Consider the following 18,361-nt stretch of genomic DNA (forward strand, 5'->3'; position numbering starts at 1 on the left):
CTGACTTTTTCAAATATCAACTGTTTTCTGTGTCTGGTGGCTGATTTAGTCTTCATGCCTTGTAAAAAAAAGTGCTTCCTCCTCTATAAAACCAATTGGTTTTATATTATTATTATGTGATAGAAGAGGGACAGTGGTTGCAGGAAGTGGAGGTTTAATAAAACATTTTCAAATAATTGTAGGTCAAAACACTCTGAATGTAGGTCAATATATTTAAACGTTCTAAACCGAAGGCTTAGAACTGCACAAATGACATATTCTGCCGTCAGTGCTTTTCTCACAAAGCCTGTCGACGCTGATATTTTTTTTTAAACTATCTTCAAAATAAACAAATAGCAAAGTCTGCCCCGTGCAGCACACAACACACTTGACCCTCTCAAAGACAAGGACTCACAAGCTCTGAATCTTCAGGTCACAGGGGGACACTAGAGGAAAAAGTGAGGCTGACATTAACATTAATAAAACAAAGCCATGAGATATGGAAGCGATTAGTGATCAGAATTCAAATGATAAAGCTAATTTGAAAATTCAAATGCATTAACAGAAATTCTTTTTAACTTTCAGAATATGAGTGTATTATTTGACTCAAAAATAAAATTAGGATTAATTTATCTAATTTGAATTTTAGTTTTCAACTTTAAAAATGCACATTCTTTGACTAAATTAAAATGAGGAAGAAAATGGCATTTGCTTTATCATTTTCAAAAAATGCCCCGCTAAATCTGTATCATAATTCAAATGAAAAAACTAATTTTAAAATGAAAATACAGTAACAGAAACACGTTTTAATTTTCAGATTATAGGTGCATTATTTGACCTATATTTAAAATGAATATTCAGTCATCCAGTTTGCATTATACTTTTACTCTATGTATGCATATTGTATGACATCATTCAAATGAAAACGAAAAGGTCTTTGTCTTTTCGTTTTCAAACTTGCTGTGCTAAAAAGTGATCATAATTCAAACTCGAAAACGAATTGGCAAAGTGGACGACGCAGGAAAGTGACGTCAGACTCCAGCTCCTAGGCAGGTGAACGTAATATTTACAGTCTATGAGGCGAGCGGGCAGAACGCGCAGTACGATGGGTGGCGGGGTGAATCTTTAACACTGGGGCAGACTTTAGTTCACACTGTGATACAGGTGGTGATCGGAGTGTTTTTTTCAGCGCACACTGAACTTTCAGCGAGACGACGCAGCAGCTTTATAACCCGAGCTGCCAAGTCTCACGCGTGACACCATGCCCACTATCTCTGACCGTGAGAGTCACTCAGCATCTGCACGCCGTGAAATTCACACAGACGTGTCCTAAGACCGGTTTATTGATAGATTATAGATCACTCTCTTCTCTGCTTAACTTAGTTACATTAAAAAAGATTATCGATTGAATTTTCTGTTTCAAATAATCTCTCCAGCTCTGTGCACAAAGTGTCTCTCATCCTCTGTGCGTAATGGCACACACTCTCCCTCTCGACCGACTGTATGAGCTCTCTCTCCCTTTCAGAGATTGTTTTGTAGTTATTAAAATAATAATCAACTACAAGGCTAAAATTGAATCAAAATCAGGGCAACAACTAGTTTGGAGCTTGTACCAGTGTTAAAGATTCACCCCGCCACCCATCGTACTGCGCGTTCTGCCCGCTCGCCTCATAGACTGTAAATATTACGTTCACCTGCCTGGGAGCTGATGTCTGACGTCACTTTCCTCCGTCGTCCACTTTGCCAATTCGTTTTCGAGTTTGAATTATGATCACTTTTTAGCACGGCAAGTTTGAAAACGAAAAGCCAAAGACCTTTTCATTTTCATTTGAATGATGTCATACAATATGCATGCATAGAGAGTAAAAGTATAATGCAAACTGGATGACTGAATATTCATTTTAAATATAGGTCAAATAATGCACCTATAATCTGAAAATTAAAACGTGTTTCTGTTACTGTATTTTCATTTTAAAATTAGCTTTTTCATTTGAATTATGATACAGATTTAGCGGGGCATTTTTTTGAAAATGATAAAGCAAATGCCATTTTCTTCCTCATTTTAATTTAGTCAAATAATGTGCCTTTTTAAAGTTGAAAACTAAAATTCAAATTAGATAAATTAATCATTTTATTTTTTAGTCAAATAATACACTCAAATTCTGAAAGTTAAAAAGAATTTCTGTTAATGCATTTTAATTTTCAAATTAGCTTTATCATTTGAATTCTGATCACTAATCGCTTCCATAATGAGAAGCTTCAGTTTTGATAGAAGCAAGGCACCTGTTCTCAATGCTTTTACAAAAGAGATGTACCAACAGTGGACCTTATCTCTCTCTCTCGGTTTTGCTAGAGGGGACATTTTTTTTAAACAGGAGTTTTGTTATGTTGCACGGAGCCGTGAGGTCCTTGCGCGCGTCTGCACTCTCTCGCCCGCTCTGTCTCGCCCTTTCATGCACGCAGCAATTTTATGAATAAATGAAAAATGTAATAAAAACAGGTCGGATATATACTTGGGATGCCCAGGTATCGTCTACGTGTGGGAAACACTGGAAGAACTATGTGACAAACCCTTTTTACACTCATAGGTGTGTCTCACCTGAGTGGATGAAACTGTTGATGTGCTCCACCACCAGCTCGCAGCACAGGCCAATGGCGTGTTTGAAGTTTGCAGCCGCCACATCCCAGTAGGAGTGGTCGCCATGGCTACGCTGCAGCCACAGTGCCATCACAGGAAGCAGCAGCTGAATGACCGAGAAGATGCCGAACCCGGGACCTGGAGGGAGGAGGTGCAGATTGTCTGTAAGTATGTTTGCTTATAAGAACAGAGTTTGGCAAATTCACAGATGAGACAGTGAATTCACAAATCAATCAATCAGTGAATTCCTCAATCTCAGCTTTTTGGGGACTTTTTCCCTTCAGAGTTTCAACCAAGCACTTGATCATTTGTAGATCCAGGTCATGTGACTGATTTGGCCGTCCAAGGATATTCAAATGTGTTGGTGTTAAATAAATTCAATAATTACCTTAACTTTACAGGTTTACCCAGTGTTTTGATTTAAATATTTCATTTTCTAAAAAACAACTTTTGACTGTATCCTGTTATTAAACACTTCACAAACTCCTCCTCCACAGTTTTCTGGTGTGTGTGTGTTTTCTTAGGTGTTACCTGGTACAGTCGTGACCTCTCTGAGCAGAGTGAAGAGCAGCTCTAGAGTTGGAGGTTGATGTTGGCGTGGGCAGTTTGACACGGCTGCTGTAAGCTGCTCCAATAACAAAATCCACACCTGGATCAGACCTGCAGGGTAGAAAACACAGGACCAACACAGCGAGGGTTAGACAGAGTGGAAACACAAACGAGAAAGAACTAATAATGCGGACCACAGACACTTTACCTGTGTCATCGTCAAACTCCTGCAGGACACAGTCCATCCCGTCCTCAGTACTGATGGAGCGTTCCTGGCATCTCATTGGCAGGCTGGCAAGCCGCGCCCCCAAGAACACCGGCTTGGATGGCATCTTGTAAATCTTCGCAAGTAGCTGTCAATTACAAAATGTATTCTTTATGTCAATGGGCTAAATGACGCCTGCAAACTCCACAAAGCTTCACCTAACAGCAACTGGGCACAAATGTCTCTACAGGGCTTTAAATACCTGTGTGATTTTTTTTCATCATTTATCGGGGCTGTTGTAAATTCAAAATGTGTTAAACATGAACTTTTGAGAGGAACATTAAAAAAGTTGAAAGGATCCCTAATCAAGTTGAAAATGAAAGAATTACAATTGCATATATCAAAGGGAAAAGGGAAAAATAAGATTTCCAAATCCAGATCGTTCTTATCCAAATCAAACAACCTGGCACCGGATTGAACACCACGGCTCGTACCTGGGAACATTTTCGAAGATAGTCGAGAGCGGGTAAGCAGAGGTCAGTGGAGCTGTAACCCGACACGTGGATACAGTCTCCAATCTCCTTATAGTCCACCTCTCCTGTGAACACACACCCAAACACAATCAGAAACTATGAAGAAAATCAGATTTTCTTCTTCTGTGTAAAGTGATAATAAAGCCAGGTGACACAGCAAGTCTTTAAAGTGTGGACATAAAACCGTTGACTTGTAACTGCTAAAAGCTAATACTGATTGAATGTTGATTAAAACCGATTTTTGGTAACACTTTACAATTAAGGTTACAATATTCACCATCAAGTGGTTACTAATTAGCATGTTAATTAGTAACATACTGGCTGATTATTAGTCATCATTTAGCGCTTATTAGTACCTTATTCTACATGACAATAAACTGTAGCTGATAGGACATTAACTCAGAGGTTTCCCTCAATACCCTCCTACCTACTGCTTATTGATAGAAAGTTAAGAAGCTGTTGAGCATGAATTATGATCTTAATATGCTCAGTTCTACCTGACAATGGCCATACTAAGCAAAGCACATTAAGATCAAACTCTGAGTTAATGTCCTATTAGCTATAGACTATGGTCATGTAGAATAAAGTACTAAGTGCTCCATCATGACTAATAATCAGCCATTATGCTACTCATTAGCATGCTAATAAGCAACTTGTTAATGGTGAGTATTGTGACCTTCATTTAAAGTGTCACCAGATTTTTAATTTGCACTCATTCAGTGCATTATTTTGTCCCCGCAATATCAAATGCTAAATTGTAAAATCTTGTCTGAAATTAGATCTATTTTTAGAAGGAAGAAAGAGAGAAGTAAGCTGACAGACACAGGAGGCCTTCTACCCTCCAGTTTTTACCCAAAGATGTGCCTTTACAATCTGATTAAAAAAGTGCATTTAAAAATAACATCTTAATGAATAAAAACAACACAGAATGTAAAAGTTTGACAAACCTAAGCCCTTGACGAACTTCATGAGACACATGATGTAGTCAGTGGCAGCGTTGGCAAAAACCTGGATGTTGTCAGTGTTGATGAAAGCCTCGAAGACGTCGAACACTGGAGCCTGGGACTTCCCTGGAGGGGGAGGTGTGACAGAGGAATTTGGAGGAAGAGGAAAGGGGAAAGGACAGAATTAAGGAGAGAAATAAAGGAAGGACTCATTTGAATTGCTTTAGAAAAAGGTCATGTGAGAGTACCCATAGAGTAATCCCCCAGTAGGTATTCTTTGGTGTCGGTCTTGCTGCTGTGGACGGTCCTCAGAGCGCTGAACAGAGGCCTCCATCCTGACAGGATCTGAGGGGAACACATCTCCACCAGCTCGCCTATCGACGTTATTACCTGAAGAGAAACAAGCAGCGAAACATTTCTTGAACTATTCTGTAAAACAACACTGCTTTAAATGTCAAGCCACAGATCTGGTGATAAACTGATTGATGCAAAAGAATCGAATGGACAAACCTGATCCTGCACATCTTCATCACAGAGCTCCAGCTGCATGATGTGCTCAAAGGGCCTGAACAGCGCTTCGTTAAAGTGGAAGTGAGAAAGCTCCGCCCAGCTCGTCAGCACCTCTGTCAGAACATCGTGGATGAAGGAAACGGCCTTCTGGGAAACATGGCGCTCTTTGTGACATGCCGCCTGGAAGACAGAGATAGTTTGATTGTGAGTGCACTGAGCTGTAAGTACATTTCTATCATTGTCGCTGTTTAAGAGTTTATGCAAGGCGAAGTGGCAGTTCCTGATGTCCATGTTTTGTTCCCTCTTTATTTTTCAGAGTGATCACTTAAAGTTAATTGGACAAAATATTACTGTCCACAGAGTGAAGTTACCATGACAACAAGGAGGACAGAAGCTAAATAATGACATACTGAGAATAAGTTTTACCCTACTTTCCCACATGTGAATTTTAAAGATGTATTTTTGGGGCTTTTTTTGCCTTTATTCTAGAGATAGGACTGTGGAAAGAGTCAGAAACAGGGGAGAGAGAGAGAGAGAGAGAGAGAGAGAGTGGGGAACAACACGCATGAAAGGAGCAACAGGTCAGTTTAGAACCCGGGCCGTCGGCTCTCAAGGACTAAACCTCTGTACATGGGGCGTGCACACTAACCGCTGGGCTACCAGCTGCCCGTGAACACAAATGCACAAGCAAAAACATGAATGTCAACAACTGGTCAAGCTTTTCAACTTACTTTAGATGGTGATTTTAATGACCTAACAGCACACTCCGATACACCTTCACATGCGTATGTCAAGACGTAAAGTTGATCGTTTTCTAACTAAACAAGTTGATCTAAGCTACTTTTTGAATAATTGTAACATCATTAAAAAAGGCCTACAGATCTATGTTATTTTAGCCTCAATATGCAAATGATCCTTCCTAATGGAAGGTTTGAGAACATGTGTCTTATCCACTGAGTACGTAAAAACTTTACTGTGATAGTGCAACACATTATTTCTGTGTAAAGCAAGCTCAGGTCGACAAATGCTTGTTCATTTTTTACTATAGTTATTATTCTCAGGATATAAGCCCAACAGAAAAAGCTTAGCGTCGAGTAAACTTGATTATGAAAAGATATTCTTCACAGTAATTCTGACCTCTTCCCAAATGTATTTATTTTTTTTCTGTATCGCCAAATGAAAAGAAATAACATTCTTCTAGTTTCTGAACATATTGTGCAGAAGTCTGGCATGTTTTTGTTCTATCGATATAAATCTGCTGATGTCACAGAAGTCTGCATTAGCCATTTATGCGCTCATAGTATAAGACGTGTATTTACTTTGTAGGAGAAACTTTGTAGGAGAAACTCCACAAGATACTTTCCCATCTCCATCAGATGTTTCAGATTGAAAATGTTCCTTCAGATTATTCTCAGATTTTGAGTAAGAAGTCCGCAAGTTGTAGAATTCGGAAATCACCATTCTAGGACTGCCCTTCAACATCGTGTTTTTTCTAAAAGTGATAGTATTATATTCAGTGTATTATTTGGATTTACATTGTACCGGATTATGAGAGATCCAGATCATTTTACATCCAAGATTTTGAAAATGTCAGCCATTAGAAAAAGCTTCACTCTGTCTTTCAAAACAATGTTGAAGCGTCCTACCTCCACCAGATGAGGAGCCACCACGCTCCAGGCCCTCATCATGTGCAGCAGAGGTCGGTTCTTGTTCCTGACGATCCGCAGCATGGCCTCTCCCAGGCGGAAGAGATGGAGAGCGCTGCGGCGGTCCAGCGTCGACTTGGCCTCCCCTGAGGACGAAAAAAAAAAAAAAATGAATTTCTCCACGTCTTGATTTCATTTATATCCTGTTTCTTAAATGTGTGAGAAGGTTACTAGTTAACTGATTATTTTGTCTGTCTTATTTATGAGTAGACTGCCTTCCCTCCTTCATTCTAAGGTTATATATCATAGTTAATAGTTAATAACAAGTTTAAAATGATCCCAGTCAGGACCCTGTTCGAAGATATCCTACATGTTGATACCAAGAACAGAAAAAAATTGGCCATTCAGGATTTTTTTCATAGCCCCATATGAATCATTTTAGATGCTCCATATGTTACTGCAGATAGAGCCCAGGGAGAACCACAAAGTCACTGAGCACCCCAGGAGCCTGATCATGTAGCGTTCAAAAAATGAATTAGAATTAACCTCTTTAAAATAGTTTAGAAAATGGCAACAAGGGGGGGGATGTTCAAAATGTGCACCTGGCATTGCCAGCGAGTAGTCTCCGGTCTCAGTGACAGAGTCGAACAGCTGACACTGAGAAGCTCTCCTGAGCTGCTGCAGGAAGCCGACCAGACCCACCAGGTTCAGCTTGGTAGCTGCTTCTTCAAACAACCTGGAACACACACACGCACACACACAAATAAGTGTTTCATTAACCTCTTGTGACCTCAACTTTTGTGTTGTATCCTCTTTTACTTTCTCCTAGTTATTTAGGACCAGAACCAGATTGGTCTAAAAACAAAGCATCACCTGTGAACAGGAAGTGTTTAAAAAAATCCAACTGTCCCCTTTTGAGGACTTTTAAAAACATGATTTCGGATTCCCCCGGAGCATTCACACTTTGCATGTAAAACAACAGTAAAGTTCCAATGTCCTCATCCAGGACTTTGTAGCATTTAGCTGTTCCTAAAACATGCCCTGATAATATGGCTGCCATCTTGTTATTGCACCGATTTGTCACTCCCATGTGGTTTCAAAGACAAACAATGAACACATTCAGATGAGAGCAGCCCTGCGGGTGCGGCCCTGCCCAGAGGAGTCTTTACTATGTTCGGCCCTAATTTCAGCTTGTCAAATGTGTTCTGTCCATCTGTTCCAAAGGATCAGTGGGAACATTTTTTATTCACTTCTAAAAGCAGCCTAGATAACGAGTTATATAAGAGATGATCCATGATCCTTGGAATGAACACACACACTTATTATAAACCATGTGCCACAGTGTGTTAGTGTGTGTGTTTGTGAGTGTGCGTGTGCACTTTGTATTTCTGGTTGTGCGAGTGTTGACACATATATATATTTTCTGTCTCTCTCTCTCTCTCTCTCTCTCTCTCTCTCTCTCTCTCTCTCATCCAAAGCGCCTCCTGCCGGGCTGATCATGTTATACATTTATTAAGAGTCACTATTGTTAAGGCAACATGATAACAGCCAACAGATGTTTTATTAGGCAGCTTTCCTTCACCTTCTTGAGACTGTCCAGTCAGTCTTGATAGAAAACTAAATCAAAAGAAATCCCTCGATAATTACTTTCCACTATTTTCAGTTCTATGTAGGCCCCACCTTCATGAGCCAGGATGCATTTCATACCTACAGTAAAAGCAAATGAAAAGCACAAATGATAAAAGTAAACATGTGCATATTTATTTGGTACAAAATATTTTAAAGCTCAGAAAAATATTTAGATGAATATTTCCTTAAGTGTGTTTTTTCTTGTCAGGTTTGCTTTAGGTCTTGCGTTCTCTATACTCTGATTATAGTTTCCAACTCAAAAAATTAGATTTTCTTAAACTTTTAAAGTAGGATTCCCCTTTATAGTTCAGCTAAACTTCAATCTTATTCATAGATGTAAATAAAACATCTGTAATCTGTATTTTTTTTATTCAAGGTGAGTCCAATAATTGCTTTGTCTTCTTATTAACTGCTTTCAATGTTAGAAAACTGTCAAAACTCCAGGTGAAAGATTTGCTTCTTATCCCACCAAAGATCCCAAACTCAGATTCAAAACATATTTTTTACATTTAAAAAAAATTTAAATGTTTGCACTTTGGCTTTAATAAATACCATTTCCATCAATTTTCTAATTTTTATTTTATTTTGTAGATTTATTGTTTGGTCTTTTCATGCCTTTGTCAAGAGATAGGACAGCGGATAGAGTCAGTCACGGAGAGAGAGAGAGAGAGAGAGAGAGAGAGAGAGAGAGAGAGAGAGAGAGAGAGAGAGAGAGAGAGAGAGCAGGGAATGAAATGTGGAAAAGGAGCCACATTACGGATTCAAACCCTGGTCGCCTGCTTTGAATACTAAAGCCTGTACCGGGGACGCGCAAACTAACCACTAGCCCATTTAATAAATATTTTAGTCATGTATCATTTTTTATTCAGCTAATTATAATGTGTATTCAACAAAACGATATTAACACAGAAGAGTTCAGTTTCATAACGGTGTTGACAATAAGACTTTTTTGTTGAGCTGTAATTTAATAAATGATCTTTGATGTTCCATTATCATGATTAATGCATGATATCATTGTGATATTTATACAGTGTCATATTTAGCGACCCACCTGTCGGCCTGTGTTGACAACGTGCACACAGCCTTGGCAGCACTGGTCCCGGTCATCAGGCTGCCGGTCTTCAGGTCCAGACCTCGGCCTCCTCTGCTGCTCTCCCTCAGCAGCTCCTTGATGGACAGAGGCTGGATGACCGGCTGGCTCAGACCCAGCTCGGAGGCCTCCGGGCTGGGCTCACAGCTCAGCTCCAGTCCCAGATCTATGCCCGCTGCATGCTGGCTCTGCTGGGTGATGGTGGTCAGAGAGGACGACTGTGTGGAGCCGTCGCTGAAGTGGGTGTGCTCCAGTGAGCTGATGTACTCCGTTACCCTGAGGGGGGGCAGAATGATGGGGGGGATCAGGTGAGAGAATACAAAGGTGAAAAAACAGGGAAGGAAAAAAGAAAAATTAAAAAAATTAGACTATAACAAAAAAATAAATGTTTTTACCTAAGTCTAAACTGTATCTAAAGAATTCTGCCATTTTTTTCCGATTGTTCTCCAACAAGCTGACAACATTACAGATGGACTGATGCAAACATAGACCTTTTTGTTAAGGCTATTCTTAGACGGTCTGTACATCACTGTTTTCATACTAAGTGGACTCCATTGACAAAAACAGAATTGTCTCCTACCAAAACAAATTGATCATCTAGTGTACAACCCGACCATGACCTTGTCAGTTTGTTTGCGTTACTGTGTGACTTGGGTATTTCTAAGGGTAAGATCTGATCAAACAGACTACAACACAAAACAACAACAAATAACTCTCTGACCTGCTGGCTGAAACAATCTACTGAAGTGATTCTGAACTCATTTGTACCTTTTAGATATTCAGACTTCAAGAATACCTGAGGCTTTTGTTTAAAAATACCAGAATGACCCTTTATGGTCTCCATAGATGAACCATCATTTTATTTTTTATTTTTTTACTTTAATGGTCCTGTGACCTGAACCAAAACTGACATGACTTCCAAGTTTATGTATTTTTAAAGTCTAAAGGAAAATGTTGCTTCACTTAACAAATCAAAAGCAAGAGATTATAAACCTTTCAATCCTCCCTAGAATAAAAACCTAAATAGTTAGTTAATAAAACTTGGAAAGAGATGAAAATAAATGATACTATTGGCTAAATATTTTGTTGAGAAAAGTGATACAGTCTTGGAAAACCAAGGGCACCACACTGGCTGGCTTGATTGCATAGATTGAGAAATTATGGAACTACGGCCCGATTTATGGGAATAAGAGTGTGTGTACGTGTGTGTGTGTGTGTGTGTGTGTGTGTGTGTGTGTGTGTGTGTGTGTGTGTGTGTGTGTGTATGTGTGTATGTGTGCTTAAGTGTACGTGGGTGTACCTGAAGACATGTGGCCAGCAGTCGTGGTTGTGGCTGCCCATTTCAAGTCCAACATTCAGGATGGCGTCCATACACAACACATGGGCGGTGTGCAGGCGAACTCCGTGAGGACGACCAATCTGCTCCAGACGCTGCTCAACACGCTGTTTTACTACACACACACACACACACACACACACACACACACAAACAAAAAAAAAAGACACGCATCAGGGAATGTAGTTAGGGTACAAGTGACATTTAAAGATGTAAAACCTACAGTGATACACACAACACAAATAGCAGTACCAGTTGACACACACATTGTGCATTGGCCCAGAACAGACAACAACCAAAATGTCAAATAAAACTTTCATATTTAATAGCCATTATTTGTCAACCACAAAGAGGCAAACATGCTGAGGAACTCGAATCACTGTAACAGAGATAATAGTTTGATAAAAACTACATATTTCCACATGATGGCTTTGTTTGTTGATATATATATTGGGTCATTTGCAGTAGATTCTTTTTTAATCTCAATTTGTTGACTTGATATTTCAGGACGAACCTTAAAATTGAACTTCCTATCTACAGTATAACACCAGTGTTCTCAGTAAAGAGAGGATTTGATTTTGCTGTTGTTGTTTCCACAATTGACACTAGATGTCCTCACAGTAATCTTGTAGAACCAGAAATCAGAGTCTCTTCAGGTTTTACTTTTTAATACATCCATCTATTATCTATACTGCTTTTCTCCTTTGGGGTTTTTACAGGGGAATAAGTGTCTTATTAAAAATAAAACAAATCACAACTGTTTGGATAACAACGTAACAGAAAATTAACTCCAAGGTACCAACAAGAGGGTCCAAGTGGGTACTTTTCACAAATTAAAATGGTACATCCATTAAATATGATCAACGTATGTGTGGTGGTGACCATGTCAGTGAAGAGTCCGCCCTCTGTCTTGCAAATTTCAAGACTATCAAATGAATGGAATTATACATTTTTTGACAACCCTTCTTTGTTTAATGCTGATGTAGATAGTGTGTATTTATATCCCACTTTATATCCACATGCATGTGCATATGTTTATCAGCTACTAGTGAGTACCACATGTGCTTGTTTTGTCACTCAGGGCCGATGAAAGGTTACATTTGTATGAATATAATAAAAAGTCAATGAGCGTTTTTTTTTTCTTTCTCAGTACCTTGTGTGATGGCGTCTCCGGTCTCGCCCACTTCCTTCTCCTCCTTCTCCTCCTGCACACAGGAGGCGGCGGCCATCTGGGCTAAAGCCGATGCACAGTTTGCAGCCACACCTGATGGCCAAACACACACACACACACACAGTGTAAGGCGTAGTGTCTGTTATTCTCTAATCCAACAAAAATGTAACCTTGACTCTAAAAATGTGACATTAAACAGACTTCTATATTGTGACTCTGGGTATTTTTCTCCTTTGGGTGTTTTTCAAGATTTTAACTGGCAGTGAGAAAAAGAGCACCTTCCCTCCCTACATAGCGCCCTCGTTCCACAGCTGAGGTTACACACCATGTGTTCATTCATATTCATAGGTGTTTCCGTGCGGATAATTTCAATCAGGTTTCCTCCCCCTGATGGCCATGCCGGTAATTCTTACTTACCGATACTTTCAGATTTTAAATGAGTAGATAATAAAATGTATTTCCCCTGATACACTCTCAAAAAAGACCTTTTTTTAAAAACTTATTAACCCCCTACCTGATAACCTCAAGTTGAGCTGCTGAGAGCCCAAACAGTTGCAGGATGGTACGAAACATAAAGCTGTAATTTTAAAGTGTTTAAGTTGAATCCTGTGAAGCAGGCGGAAAATAAGAACAAACATTAGCTATCAGCAAACGCTTTCCTGCATTAACATATAATGACACAAACGTCTTCAACACATATGAATCTCATGAATTCTACAGAAATTACAACAACATTTTTTTATATCTTGGGTTGACTTGGAAAATGTTATAACCCCTCACACTGGGTCCATTTCTGTAGTGTGAGCACAGCCATGAGCAGCTGTACACATCAAAGGAGAACTACAAGATCACGTGTCTTTCTGAGGATGATTTCTTGTTCCTTTGGTGCCTGTCTTAACATAATGTTGATTAAGTGATGCAAAATATGATCAGGAGCAGTGCTGGACGAGGCGCTGGAAAGCTCGCTGACGTGGGATGCAGAGGCTTTGCAGGCTGAGCGTTGTGCAAGGTCCTTGCACTGCTTGGCATAACAGGAGCTGCCAAAAGCAGAGCCATCAAGACCACTAATGAGGCTGCAGAGAGGGCTTCTAGGTGGCTTTGGATCAAGATGTCCGACCTGTGGGCCAATGCTGCTGGGGCACAAGCTAGGGCCTGATCAACCCCGGCTGGGTCACCTGAGGGAGGGCGTCTGATGTTGTGAGACCCGAAACACCCGATGAACTCAGGATACATCACTGATGGTGTGTCCCAGCGCATCCTCGGATGTTTCTTCAAGTCTATATACTGTGTTTTATTTTGAAATTAACCAGATGCTCGCGTGCGTTTCCTCGCCTGACTTCCTGTCCGGGGTCAATCTATTATGTTCAGCTTGACGCGTACCACAGTGCGTAGCGCTGACGACCGCAGCACGCACAGACTAAGTGGAAATTGGTGATGGAAGCTGACAGCTTTATAGCACCAGTTTGGCCTCCATCTATCCAGCCCAGTTCACTTTAACAATAAGCAGCTTTTATATATTTTTTGAATTTTGAAGAATTCCATTAAGAGGTTTATGTTATCCCTTTGAGCTGTTTTGTATTGTAACACAGTATTTAGTCTATATCTACTCTTCATGTTGCTCTAACACTGATGTATGTTTGAGTTACTTGCACTAATAAAGTCGGTAGTTGTTCTACCCATTTGCATCCATCTAAATTTTAATTTTAAATTGTTAAACTATTTAACTATCAAATTACAGTTTGAGATTTGTATAGAAAAGACTCACTAAAAGACGAAATGATGCATCTTTCATTTCCACTCAGTTCTGTGATACATCACTTTGATTCAGTGGGTAGAGAGTATAATTGTATTGTATGTATTGTAATTAAAAAATGTTGAAGAGCACTAAAACAAATTAATACTAATTCTTGCATTAAGTCGTTTTTTTAAAAGCATTCTCGTGTTTGAGTGAGGAGGTCGTAAAAGTTTGATCCAAAGCTAAACTTCAGACGGGATACACGATGTGTTGAAGAGCTGACTGCTTGAATCTGCATCTCTTCTGAGTGAGAAGTGGCTTGATATACTCCAGGTGCCAAAATGTTAAAGTTGGTTAACTTGATGTAAAAGTAGGAAGAACTATGGGGCTCAGTCTCATAACATGTCCTGCACTACTCGACCCTCTACTCACTAGCTCATTTTGTTCATTCACCTACAGGAGAGGGTCTGTCATATGAAGGGTATGCTTCACATGTGAACAAAGACAATTTCTGAAGGCAAATCTGCCCTTGTGCTGACTTCTTATTCGTCTGCTTGCATACTTCAAATGAAATCATTGATTCTTGTTTTCTTTATGTTCTAGTTGCTTCTGATTATTGCATTGCTTGTAAGTACTAACAAGAGGGCATTATGCTGAAAAACACTTCAAGCCTCTTAATCAATATAGATTTGAATCTGTTCCAGCTCCAGCTGCAGCGTTGAGTATCTGACTCTGATCATTCTGTGTTGAAGGGAAGGAGGAACAGAGGATTCCCTGCAGGGATGAGTGATGTGTCTTAGTTTTCTTATTAACACAAACACATGGGGCTCCATGTTATACACACCCAAACTGCAGCTGAGCGCGGCGGCTTTCCGTAGCCCGTCTAAACTCAGACAGATGGTGTCTCTCTCCCTCTGACTCTGCTCTTTGACCCCCTCCGCTCCCAGGATGAAGGCCAGGCCCTTCGAGCTGCCCGCCATGCGGCCCGTTAGGGGAGTGGACAACACATCGATCAGGTTCTTCCACACGCCAGTGAGGATGAAACGAGAGAAAACTGCTCCTGAAAGACACAAATGGGTCATTAAAGTAGTGTCAAATAGGAGGAGAAATATGTATCTACACAGGGAAATGAACCAGTTACCCATGCTCCTGAACAACATACACACAGCCCAACAGTCCAAAGATTGTCAAAGAGGAAAAGTAGAATAAACTGGTATACAAGGGATAAAGTATTTTCAAACCTCGGCTCTTTTTTTTTATATATGTTGGAGTTATTTTGGAACACCGACCAGCTTCAAAACCCCTGGACTCCAATTACAAGAACAGCTATGTCACCTGGCAGAAAAGGGGAGTTGCTTGTCTACCGCTGCCTTTATTTTTTTTTTTTTACAACAAATTTAAAACACAAACAAAATCAGTGTTGGGGAGGTAGACCCTCAGCTACAATGACAAAAAAAAAAAGCTTTTTAAGTCATAGAAGTCTGGTGCAAAACTTATTGTACACACACAAACACACACACACAAGCACCTATGTGGGTGACTCAGCAGCAGTTACCATGGCGAATCTCCCCAGTTTGTTGTGCTCCTGGATGATGCAGAGGGAGAGCAGGTGGTCTCTGACTCATGTTTTCCATCTTTCCGCGTGTCTGCCCTTTCCTGCTCTTACCGGCTCTTTTTTAAAAAAAAATAACTTTTATAAGTCCTTTTGTGTTTCTTTCCACTCATATTTTTTCTCACTACTAGCCAAAAAATACAAGGTCGTAGCATTAGACCATGCAGCAGCGTTGTATGGGACGCTTCACCTTCAGCATTTTCCACTGATTTACGCTGCAGCCGTTCTGCAGCGGTTTCAGGGTGAGTGAACCCTATTTAGAAGGGTTTACCTCGGCTGATTTAGAGGCTCAGAGGGGAAAAAAAATAATATGCAATAAAACACAACGATACTCTCTGAGTCAATCTTTTTCACAGCTGAAGTTATACTAATGAATAATTCACTGAGAACCAATCAATCGGTCCATTCATCCATCATATCACTAGAGATACTTTGCTAATGAGCAGCTTACCTGCCATCCCAGTGTCACTGCCAGCTTTGTCACAGCTGAGTGGTGAGCGGCTGGACGCCCTCCTTATCAGCTGACCTCCGATCGCGCTGCTGCCCAGACCGTCGATATCTGAAGGACGAGGTGGGCACAAGTTAGGATAGAGGAGAAGAATGAGTAAATAAAAGCCAGGGGTAAAGCTGTTGAATATGATCATAATATGGGATGTCTGTGTTGGTCTTAGAATGTTTTTAGCTGGGTAAACGTTTGACAATACCTGATGGTATGAGTTTTTGTCATATTTTGGGAAAAAATAAAAAGGATTATCATGTTGTCACATTATTTAAGTCATTACTTGATTGTCTTTTGGGGCAGAAATGATGCAGACTGAAGAGCAAACTATTGTCTAAAGACTCTGACTCACTGAATTGGAGTGATGTTCCTACAGTCAGGGAAACATTTCAGCTGAATGATAATCCCAGAAACATTCATATGTAAATTCAGTGGAGATGATTTCGATGAATGAGTGTCCGTGTGCTTGAGTGTACCTGTTAGCATGGTGATCAGTGGAAGTGTGTGCTCCTCCGGTGAGCCCCAGTACCCCGCCTCGGCCAGCAGGTTGCGCTCCAACACTTGGTGGTAGAGCTCCTCGATCCAGGCCTGAGACAGAACCACGAGGACTCCGCTGCTTTGGATCAGACGCACAAACTCCTTCTGCAAAAGAAAAACAAACGTTAAATTCTTATGCATCACTCTACTGCATTATGTCTGAAAAAGCGACTAATTGTATTGAATTTCTCAACTATTTTAATCAGCAGAAATGGAAAAGGTATGCCAATCATACTCAAATAGAAACCACATCTGCCCCCCCTACAAACTCATCTTGTGGGGGAGGTCAGCACTCTGCTCACCAGGCTGAGGACGGGTGTGAGCGTTCGTCGTCTGTAGTAGTCGCAGCAGCAAAGTTTGAGATTGAGCAGCAGAGCGTAGTACGACACCAAGTAGAGTCCATCTGCGTTCATCAGAGACTGACAGCTCAGAGTGTCACCTGCCTCGAACCCCGGAGAGTGGATCCCGCCTGGAGAGAGACAATGAGAGATTTTGAAATGAAGGAACTGCCCTTTAAAAAGTAACTTTGGGTACCTTTAAACCTGGGCACTTAATTCAAATATTTAAGGGTTTAAATGACCCATGAGTACAGAAAGTTTGTGAACTGCTCTGGTGTAGATCACTGCTGCTGGCAGCCCAGAGGACTGGCCATTTATAAGTGGGGCAAATGTTCCAAACAGTACCGGTAACTCTACTTAAAGTGCTTATTTTTGTCAATGTAAGGAATATATATGTATTCTTAGTGTCCAACAACCTTATTAAAGGTTTCCTACAGTAATATAATAATCAGTAGCAGCTGGTTTAACGCTCTTTCAAAGCCAACAAACTCCATTGACCAAAAAAGTGACTCAACCTTGGGACACAGGAGTTGGTTGTCTATCTGCTGCCTCAATCTGTATGTCTGTTTGTGTTCAGACATGCAGTATTATGTTGGATCCAAAGTAACCATTTCAAATATCAAAGTCACACGTTTCTACAAACAAGCTAACCAACAGAGGCAAGAGAAAGTGACTGTTTGGAGAATAATTGTCACTAGAGTTACACCAGAGTTAGTAACCACTGTCAAATGTATCTGCTACTGTGAATGTGAGTGAGGGGAAAATGTCAACAAAGGCACTTCCAATCAGAATGTAGAATTGCTTTGACTTACACCAACCAGGAGTAACAAATGTAAAAAAAAAAAAAACATCAAACAAAAAGTCAATGTTATTCGTGCTGGTCCTGTTTGCTTTTGTAGCTCATATAGAGGTATCCGTTTTATTTCAGTATGTTGTATAATAAGTTAGGAACTCCTCACAGAAAGAGTATATCAATGTGGGATCTTCATTCAGGAAGGTAACGCTTATGTGATCTGAGAATGAGAAAATAATTGGGACACACAGAGAGGGTAATGGAGTGAGAGAAACAAAGAGAGAGACTAGAGAGGGAAAGAGTGGGAGGTAAAGTATAGACAATGAAGTAGTGATCGATGAAGGAAAGAAGTAAAAAAAGAAAAGACAGCGTGAGGAGGAAAGAGGGCTCAGAGGGGGGAAAGAGACTTTAAAACAGACAGGTAGAGGACACAGAGGTAAAGAGTGAGAAGGTGAGAGGAGCCGGAGAGAGATCATCTGTTCGCTGATGAAGTCGTGTGTTAGAATTAGAAAGTCACTCTGGAGATTCACAGCCTCCAACAGAAATTCATTAAGTCACTTAACCGCAGAGTTTAATTTGATTCGTAATTTTCTTCTGCAAAAAAAGAAGAAGAAAAA

The 18,361-nt window shown here is 40.3% G+C and overlaps 2 protein-coding genes across 2 annotated transcripts in view; one reads left to right on the forward strand and one right to left on the reverse strand.

Moving 5' to 3' along the window:
* Positions 1-18,361, forward strand: part of LOC132975683 (G-protein coupled receptor 4-like) — a 390,218-nt gene that overhangs the window by 91,561 nt on the left and 280,296 nt on the right. The gene's annotated exons all lie outside the window — the stretch shown is intronic.
* The window catches only part of arfgef3 (ARFGEF family member 3), a 58,179-nt gene that overhangs the window by 17,070 nt on the left and 22,748 nt on the right, over positions 1-18,361 (reverse strand). Inside the window, exons 16-31 of the mRNA XM_061040369.1 lie at positions 16,916-17,082; positions 16,553-16,718; positions 16,029-16,136; positions 14,810-15,025; positions 12,213-12,323; positions 11,024-11,174; positions 9,685-9,999; positions 7,607-7,740; positions 7,005-7,150; positions 5,359-5,538; positions 5,097-5,238; positions 4,852-4,974; positions 3,866-3,969; positions 3,375-3,519; positions 3,149-3,277; positions 2,579-2,755 (exon numbers count right to left, since the gene is read on the reverse strand). Of these exons, the coding sequence (XP_060896352.1) occupies positions 2,579-2,755; positions 3,149-3,277; positions 3,375-3,519; positions 3,866-3,969; positions 4,852-4,974; positions 5,097-5,238; positions 5,359-5,538; positions 7,005-7,150; positions 7,607-7,740; positions 9,685-9,999; positions 11,024-11,174; positions 12,213-12,323; positions 14,810-15,025; positions 16,029-16,136; positions 16,553-16,718; positions 16,916-17,082 (2,514 nt within the window). The remainder of the gene's footprint in view (positions 1-2,578; positions 2,756-3,148; positions 3,278-3,374; positions 3,520-3,865; positions 3,970-4,851; positions 4,975-5,096; positions 5,239-5,358; positions 5,539-7,004; positions 7,151-7,606; positions 7,741-9,684; positions 10,000-11,023; positions 11,175-12,212; positions 12,324-14,809; positions 15,026-16,028; positions 16,137-16,552; positions 16,719-16,915; positions 17,083-18,361) is intronic.

Source organism: Labrus mixtus, chromosome 6, assembly GCF_963584025.1.
Source record: "Labrus mixtus chromosome 6, fLabMix1.1, whole genome shotgun sequence".
In the NCBI taxonomy this organism is placed as follows: Eukaryota; Metazoa; Chordata; class Actinopteri; order Labriformes; family Labridae; genus Labrus; species Labrus mixtus.